Source organism: Cebus imitator, unplaced genomic scaffold (assembly GCF_001604975.1).
Source record: "Cebus imitator isolate Cc_AM_T3 unplaced genomic scaffold, Cebus_imitator-1.0 Scaffold655, whole genome shotgun sequence".
Taxonomy (NCBI): domain Eukaryota; kingdom Metazoa; phylum Chordata; class Mammalia; order Primates; family Cebidae; genus Cebus; species Cebus imitator.
Genome location: NW_016107970.1, coordinates 550,850 through 559,447, shown reverse-complemented (window position 1 = coordinate 559,447; position 8,598 = coordinate 550,850). Strand labels below are relative to the sequence as shown.

At 48.5% G+C, this 8,598-nt stretch overlaps 1 protein-coding gene across 2 annotated transcripts; it reads left to right on the top strand.

The window, feature by feature from the left end:
* The first annotated feature begins 1,533 nt into the window (after nucleotides 1-1,533).
* Nucleotides 1,534-7,670, top strand: CUNH2orf68 (chromosome unknown C2orf68 homolog). 2 transcript variants are annotated; one of them, XM_017517979.2, is made up of 4 exons: nucleotides 1,534-1,748; nucleotides 1,841-1,959; nucleotides 3,468-3,619; nucleotides 3,987-7,670. In XM_017517979.2, the coding sequence occupies exons 1-4, from the start codon at nucleotides 1,642-1,644 to the stop codon at nucleotides 4,107-4,109; spliced, it is 501 nt and encodes a 166-aa protein (XP_017373468.1). In that variant the 5' UTR covers nucleotides 1,534-1,641; the 3' UTR covers nucleotides 4,110-7,670. The 2 variants fall into 2 exon arrangements, with proteins under 2 accessions (XP_017373468.1, XP_017373469.1); XM_017517980.2 differs by lacking the exons at nucleotides 3,468-3,619; nucleotides 3,987-7,670 and adding an exon at nucleotides 2,054-2,388.
* Nucleotides 7,671-8,598: the final 928 nt, after the last annotated feature.

Genomic DNA, 8,598 nt, shown 5'->3' with positions numbered 1-8,598 from the left:
AGAGACGGGGTTTCACCATGTTGACCAGGATGGTCTCGATCTCTTGACCTCGTGATCCACCCGCCTCGGCCTCCCAAAGTGCTGGGATTACAGGCTTGAGCCACCGCGCCCGGCCCCTATTTGCTTTATTATCAACCCATGTTGTTCTGCTACAGATTGTTTTTTGTTTTTTGTTTTTTGATTGCTCAGTAATATTCCATTGCGTGGCTGGACCACCATTGGTCCCTGTTCTTTTTCTTTTTCTTTCTCTTTTTAATATACGTTTTTTCTTGTAGAGATAAGGTCTCACTGTGTCGCCCAGGTTAGTCTCAAATTCCTGGCTCCAGTGATACTCCCACTTTGGCATCCCAAAGTTTTGGAATTACAGGAGTGAGCCACCGCACCCAGCCATTTGTCCCTGTCCTAATCATGAATTCCTGATTTTGACTTTTTAAAAAAGGACTTGAGAATTATACACACTGTGATGTGAACTCAGTGGTCAAAAATATAGGGGAAAAAATGGGCCAAGAGGGGTGGCTCGGCCTGTAATCTTAGCTCTTTGGGAGGCTGAGGTGGGCGAATCACCTGAGGTCAGGAGTCCGAGACAGGACAACATGGTGAAACCTGGCCAACAGGTGAAACTTGGTCCCCACTAAAAATACAAAAATTAGCCGAGCGTCGTGGGGGGAGCCTGTAATCCCAGCTACTCCAGAGGCTGAGGCAGGAGAATGGCTTGAACCTTGAAACCAGGAGGCAGAGGTTGCAGTGAGCCAAGATCGCGCCACTGCATTCAACCCTGGACGACAGAGCGAGACTCCTTCTCAAAAGAAAGAAAAAGAAAAAATAAATAAATAAGAAAATAATAGGCCAGGCGTGGTGGTGCACGCCTGTAATCCCAGCTACTCGGCAGGCTGAGACGGGAGAATCGCTTGAAACTAGAAGGCGAAAGTTGCCGTGGGCTGACATCGTGCCACTGCACTCCAGCCTGGGCAAAAGAGTCTGTCTCAAAAAATAAAAGAAAGAAAATAATACTCCCATAGGTCTCTTGAAAACCCTGGGTCCTCCCGGAGGGGATAGTTAAGCCATCAGCGCCTTGGGTGCGAGGCGAGCCTGGCCAGGAGAGCCTTCACGGAGCTTGCGGCCTGGGCGCTGCTGTGTGCCCCATGGGAGCATTTCAAGGCCTCACAATCTATTTGAGATGGGTGTTTTAGGTGTTCCCATTTACTAATAAGGAAACTGAGGTGCGGCGGGGTTACAGAATCAACCAACGTCACACAGCTGGTGGTGGCTGCACAGCATCCTATCACTAGAAAAAAAGACAGGAAGGCACCACCGTAAACATCGAGTTGTATTAATAGATGATTTGCATTTTTCTGAATTTTCTGTATCGGCTGTAAGCCGAAGTCCTTGTTTCCTATTGATATGTAGCGGAAAAACAAAAAGCAAAAGCCCTGTCCGGGCCGTGGAAGTTAAGCATAAGCAACCCCACCCGACCCGACCCGGAAACTCCACGCGCAGCTTCGCTTGGCCAGGCGGGGGCTCCCAGACCGGAAGTCAGGGCGCGGGGCCGGAAGCTGAGCGAGGGGCGACGCGGACCTCTGTGGACGGGTGGCGGCTGTCGGGGCCGTCGAGGCGGCGGCGACTCTGCGCCCCCGGCTCCGGATGGAGACGGGGCCGCATCCCCGGCCGGGGCAGTGCTGCAAGCCTGGCGGGCGGCTGGACATGAACCACGGCTTCGTGCACCATATCCGACGGAACCAGATCGCCCGGTACCGCCCCGCCCTGCGCCGCTTCGCCACTCTTGGCCTGGCCGGGCCTGGCCTGGCCCGACAGCCCCTGACTCCCGCTCGGCTCCCCGCAGGGACGACTACGACAAGAAGGTGAAGCAGGCGGCCAAGGAGAAGGTGAGGAGGCGGCACACGCCCGCGCCGACGCGGCCCCGCAAGCCAGACCTGCAGGTGTACCTGCCGCGACACCGAGGTGAGGCTGCCCGCCCCGCCTACCTCAAGCCCGCGCGCTCTTCCTGCAACGCACTCCCCTTCTCTGTAGGGAAAAACCACTTCTTACTCCTAAGGTTCAGCTCACCTCGTCTCTTCCCGGAACCTCCGCTTCAACGCTTCCAAATCTCCGCTGAGTGATTCTCCCCAAGAACTGGGACGACTCATAAGCCCCCAGTTAAGCATCACTATCACAGAGAGTATCTGGGAGCAAGAAGTTTATCTGCCGGTTTGCCCCACCGTGCTGTATTTTAGTAAGGTGCTCCGCTACCTAGCAAAGAGAAAGTCTGGCACAGCGATGAGCGACCAGCACATAATTGTGGAATGAACCCAGTAAATGGCCTTCCCCCAGCTTCCCTGCGACCTAGATGTCACAGTGGTTAACATGACACTCAATTTTTGTTAAGCATTATTACTTTTTTTAAAAAAAGTTTTTATTTATTTATTTAGCAACAGAGTATCGCTCTGTCGCCAGGCTGGAGTGCAGTGGTGCAATCTCGGCTCACTGCAGCCTCTGCCTCCAGGTCTCAGGGTATTCTTCTGCCTCAGCCTCCCGAGTAGCTGGCACTACAGGCGTGTGACACCACGCCCGGTTGATTTTAGTATTTTTTGTAGAGAAGGGGTTTCGCCACGTTGCCCAGGCTGATCTTGAACTCTTTGAACTCAGGTGATCTGCCCGAATCAGCCTCCCAAAGTGCTGGGATTACAAATGTGTTGCCACCACACCCTGCCTTTGTTAGGCATTATTTAAAGTGCTTTTAGATCTTATGTGTATCAATTCGTTGAGTCTTTATACAACCTCATAAGATGAGATGCTTATATCTGTTTCACAGTCAAGAAACAGGCACAGAGAGGTTAAACTTGCCCAAGATCTCAGCTAGTAAATGGCAGAGCCTGGATTTGAACCCAGACACAGCTCTGTCTACCCTTCTACTGCTTTCCACGACTTTTTGCTAGACAAATGTGTATTGGGTACCTACTGTGTGACGGGACTGTGCTCGCCTCAGAACAGGGATGCAAAGGTAAATAAGTTCTTGATTGGCAGCACACCAAACACTTAGGCTGGGCCAGGCATGGTGGTTCACACCTGTAATCCTAGCAGTTTGGGAGGCCAAGGTGAGCAGATCTCTTGAGGCCAGGAGTTTGAAACTAGCCTGGACAACATGGTGAAATGCCATCTCTACTAAAAATACAAAAACTAGCCAGGCATGGTGGCGGGTGGCTGTAATCCCAGCTACTCTGGAGGCTGAGGCGGGAGAATCATTTGAACCTGGGAGTTGGAGGTTGCAGTGAGCCTATATTGTGCCACTGAACTCCAGCCTGGGTGACAGAGCCAAGACTCTGTCTCAAAAAAAAAAAAAAAAAAACACTTGCACTGAACCCATAAGAAGATTGGGGCTTTCTTAACCGTATATTTTCCTGCATCATCTCTATGGACAGGACCTTCGGTAGCATCCCCCTCTTCTTTCTTACTGTGGTTCATCCTTCCAGATGTCTCTGCTCACCCACGCAACCCAGACTATGAAGAATCCAGTGAAAGCAGCAGTAGTGGAGGCTCCGAGCTGGAGCCTTCTGGCCATCAGCTCTTCTGCCTAGAGTACGAGGCAGACAGTGGAGAGGTCACATCAGTTATCGTGCATCAGGTATGCCTGGTGGAAACAGCTGCAGCCTGAAGGTCGTAGGCCATAGTAGTAATCATTGTCAGACCCTGAGCCCTGTTTTCCTCAGGAACCCCAGTGGGAAGCATCTGCTCCACATGTGAGCCTAGGACTGGCAGGCAGTGCTTTTGAGCACAACTCACTCCCGTCTCACGGTGATTCTCAGTAGGGGAACAGGGAGGGCTCTTGGACCCCAGTGGAGAATCACTATTATAGGGGACACCTGTGAAATGATAGGTGCTGGCAAAAAGCCCTGAGCTAAATGGAGTTCTGTAAGAATGTTGTCTAGGGAAGGGCAGGTCACCTTTCTGGAAGAGGCCAGGCCCTGAGCCTCCTGACTTCCTCCACATAGGGCGATGACCCGGGAAGGGTGAGTGAGGAGGTGTCAGCACGCACGCCTCTGGATCCACCCATGCGAGAAGCCCTCAAGTTGCGTATCCAGGAGGAGATTGCAAAGCGCCAGAGCCGACACTGACCATGTTGAAGGCGTTCTCTCCAGGCTGGATTCACTGCACTCGGAAGAATTCTGCCCAGGGAGCTCATACTTAGTTTGGGGGTATCAGGACCAGTTTGTCTGATCTTGAGACCCCCCCCCCCCACGAGGTGCTACATCCGTAGGGTATTGCAGGACTACACCTGGTCTGCCTTGCAGTCATTCTTATATGTTGACCCATTTGCCCAGCCTGATATTCTGGAATTTTTTTTTTTTTTTGAGAATTTTGTATGGCTAACATGGTGTTCTAGAAGCAGAGACTCCAGGGAGAACCAGGATTTATGAAGCCTCATGCCAACATGGTGCTTTCTCAGCAAGGTCATTTGCCTGGCTGCTGCTGTTCCACTCAGCTGCATGAGCCATGTTTGTTATTTTATGGTTCTTCTGTGCGTTTGCTCATTTCTACCCATGTATTCATAGACCTTTTTTCAGCCCTTTTTCTTTGTTCCTTTCCCTCATCTTTCTGCCTCAGGTAGAATCCATCCATTCTCCTCCCCCTTCAACATGACTGTATACCTCCAGCTGCTCAGGACTTTGGAGGTGGGGGCGTTCTGGGGATCTACCCTTCTAACAAACTCGCCAATTAATTCTGATACCAATAAAGTGGGAGACCTCCATTTTTGAGGCCTATTTGCAAGCATGTCTCCCTCCCTTTCCATGGCTTTTTCATTTCTCGCATGTTCTGCTGCTTTGCGCTGTCTAGATAGGAGACCTAGGAAGATGTTGGTGCTAAACTGCAAAGATTTCTTACAGCAAAACCTGCCTTGGCCAGGGCTACAGAATTCCAACTTTCAACTTCATTCCTAGCTGTGAACAGACTGTCCTCTGCTCAGACTAAAAGGGAATTATCAAAACAAGTGGGAACTTACTCTCAAGCTGTGACTTCAGTTTTGAACATACCTACAAAGGGAAAGTCAGTATTAGCAATAATTGCCTGGTTGACAGCATGCCAGAGGGAATGAAATGAGGCCTCTTTCCTACCTCCAGGAGTATATAACTCAGATCCTTAGTGTAAGATCCCCAGGAATACCACTGCTCTCACATGGTGAACATTTTTTTAATGCAGGGTTAGGCTTAGGTCTGAATTCCACAAGACATCCTCCCCCTCTTCTACGGAAGTTCCACGGCACTTGTTTTGCAGCATATCAGCCTAACCTCAGTGCCTTGAAATGGGGCTTTAAGCCTTTGAGAACTGAGATTTCCTGAAACCATGGCCCCTGCCCCAGGCGTTTTGCCACATCAGGATGTCAAGACACCTGATGACACTGTTGGTTTGTCCTCTGTGCCCCAGAAAATCTATCCTGCAAGACAGCTACTTCAATTACGTCATTGAAATGTTGCAAGCCACAGCTCGCAATGCCAAAGGAATGCCGGGAGAGTAGTAAGTGAGGTGGGTAAGTGGTTGTGAAAGCGGCCACAGACCAGACCCACAGAGCTGGTCCAAGGTTAAGTGCCTTAAATTTGCCAATCCTGTGCTCAGCTCCCCTTTGAAAGGAGAAGGTCTTTGTCCTCTGCTTAAGCAGCTGGGCTAGAAGTGCCTTTGGACTTCTAATGTTGACTACCCTTCAAAGCCTCCTAGATCAAGGAGGCTCTGCCAAACTCTGCCAAACTCCACCTCTGTTATTCCTCGTCAGAGAACCAGTCAGTCATTCTAGTCTTCCAGCTCTTGAACTGATCTTATGACTTGAACTGATCTTAGACCCCATTCTTGTTAAGTAAAGGAAGAGTTAGGGAGGCTGAGGTGGGCGGATCATGAGGTCAGGTGATCAAGACCATCCTGCATCCTGGCTGACAAGGTAAAACCCTGTCTCTACTAAAAATACAAAAAATTAGCTGGGCATGGTGGCACGCACCTATAGTCCCAGCTACTCAGGAGGCTGAGGCAGGAGAGTCGCTTGAACCCAGGAGCCGGAGGTTACAGTGAGCTGAGGTCATGCCACTGCACTCCAGCCTGGGCAACAGAGAGAGACTCCATCTCAGAAGAAAAAAAAGGAAGAGGTAAAAGGAAGGCAACATTTAATAAGTACCTATTGTACCCTTTTATGTGTTTGTTGTGATAATCCTCACAGAGACCCTCTCAGGTAGGGGACTGATGGAAACTCGTTGCTATTAAACTTTTTTCTTGAGGAACTTTGCTTATCAAGTGCATATACACTTAATATTTTCCACGCAAGAGAGCATTCTAAGCTAATTTGTGCAGTGTGACTATATTAAGCACTAAGCTTCCTTAGAGCTGGCCTATCAGAGATGCCACTGCCCTTTCTCCAGGTGTGTCTGAAATGCCTGCCAAAGGATGGCCCTTAGCCAGTTAACAGCCTTATAGCCTATCCTCATTGCTTACTGCCACCCGCCAGCTGGGGGTCCAAGGCAGTACTATCCAGTTTATTCACCAGACCTGCCTCCAGACATCTACTTCTTTTCAAAAATTAGTGTTTCCCATCAAGGAGCACGTTCTGGAGCATTTCCCACAGATGTCCCAAAGAACACTGTCCAGGGCTGTGTTGTACACTGGTAACAGCATTAGACTAAGTGGAACTTCCCAGCAGGCTGCTTTAGAATCCACTCATTTGACTAGATAGGATGTAATTGGCTGTCTTTTAAAAAAAAAAAAATCTGATAGGCATATCTTGCCCATTCAATATGGAATGTTCTCCAAATATTTAAGCCCATATTTTAAGGTTTTGTGGTTCCTGGGCCACAATGGGTGATGTTACTAATAGAAGGAAGCTGGGTTTGCAAGGTCTTTGGGCTGTGCAAGAGTAAACATTAAAGCTTGAGTTGTATCCAGCTGGCAAGCATGGAAGTCTTTGAAGAATGTAATATAAGAAGGAAAAAGAATGTAAAGCTTTTTGTACCAAATGAGAGTAGGAGCCTCTGGAGCCCAGCCAGCCAGTAGGCCCAATGTGGGCAATAACAAATGCTTTTCCCTGTGTAAAAGTCTCTCTGGAAGGGACATTCCATCTCCATGGTGCACTGTCAACTAGAGATTGGCCCCAGGCAGGTGGGAGGAAGCCCTTTGGGTTGGTGAGTATCCAACCTGCTGTGCATTTGACAGAATCTCTAAATGGCTAGGTAATGGATGCCCAGCAGGATCACAAATTTAAATGAGGCCTCTGTGTACAGAAAGAGGAATAAGTACAGATGACTTTCCTACCACTAGATTTTTGGGGAGGGTCACCATGGAATGTTGACAATTACTTAAAATAATTTAAGCTCCCTTGCTGAATTCCTGTCCTGTCCCTGAAGAATCAGATGGTCATATAGCCATAGGCACCCACGCGAAATCTCCCTAGGAGATGGACTAATGCTAGAATCGAAGACCTGAGTAAAGGGCTTCTTTGCCTTCTCAGAGCCAGGAGAATGAGAGAGTGGTTGCACTGGTTGTGTTAAATGTATAAAAAGCTATATGTTCATCAGTTTACTCATTTCTGATGTTTCTGCTGTGTAGATGAATAAAATGTAGTGTGCAAATTATTTGAAAATCCCAGAAGGAAGGTACTTTACAAATACAGTATTCTTTTTTTTAACAAATAAACTTTTTTTTTTAATAAACTTACCATTTTTATAGCACTGTTTTTGCCAAAAGTTGTGAAATCACTTGTGTACATGGGGAAGTGGCGGTTAAATATCTGCCCTGAAGTCATTCCACCACCGAATCAGCACTGGAAATCTCATCTCTTGCTTTGCCAGACTATTTTAAGAGCTGTCCCTGTTGGAACATAACAACTAGACAGACTCATGTAGCATTAGAATTGGAAGGCATTTTTAAAGACATCTGGTTCTACTTATACACAATTCCCCCCTACCAACTACCTATGAAGAGCCCTTCTGTCATATGGAGCTCTATCCTGGGATAATTCTATTTTAGGAACTATTAGATTGTCATATTAAGCCCAAAGCTGCCTCATGTCCCAGATCTGGAGTACTACTGCCTTGCCCCTACATCATGTTAGAACTTGAATAGTCCTCTTGGGGCTTCATCTTGATTGGATGGGGACTCAAACCCGGCTCAAGAAGATACAGTGTTACGTATTACAAAGCTTCCAGTTAGGGTTCACAGCCCCATTGGGAAGATAAGAAGGTGCCTTAAGGCCAGGAGTGGTGGCTCATGCACCTGTAATCCCAACATTTTGGGAGGCCAAGGCAGGCATATCACCTGAGGTTCTGAGTTAAGACTAGCTTCTGGGCCGGGCACTGTGGCTCAGGTCTGTAATCCCAGCACTTAGGGAGGCTGAGGCAGGTGGATCACCTGAAGTCAGGAGTTCAAGACCAGCCTGACCAACATGGAGAAACCCCGTCTCTACTAAAAATACAAAATTAGCCAGTGTGTGGTGACGCATGCCTGTAATCACAACTACTTGGGAAGCTGAGGCAGAAGAATCACTTGAACCCAGGAGGCGGAGGTTGTGATGAGCCAAGATGGCACTACTGTACTCCAACCTGGGCAACAAGAGTGAAACTCTGTCTCCAA

What these genes read in the sequence shown, in the direction of transcription:
- CUNH2orf68 (XM_017517979.2), top strand. Translation starts at nt 1,642, where the DNA reads ATGGAGACGGGGCCGCATCCCCGGCCGGGGCAGTGCTGCAAGCCTGGC. An exon ending in CGACGGAACCAGATCGCCCG is followed by an intron (nt 1,749 to 1,840) that starts GTACCGCCCCGC and finishes GGCTCCCCGCAG; the next exon opens with GGACGACTACGACAAGAAGG. An exon ending in CATCAGTTATCGTGCATCAG is followed by an intron (nt 3,620 to 3,986) that starts GTATGCCTGGTG and finishes TCCTCCACATAG; the next exon opens with GGCGATGACCCGGGAAGGGT.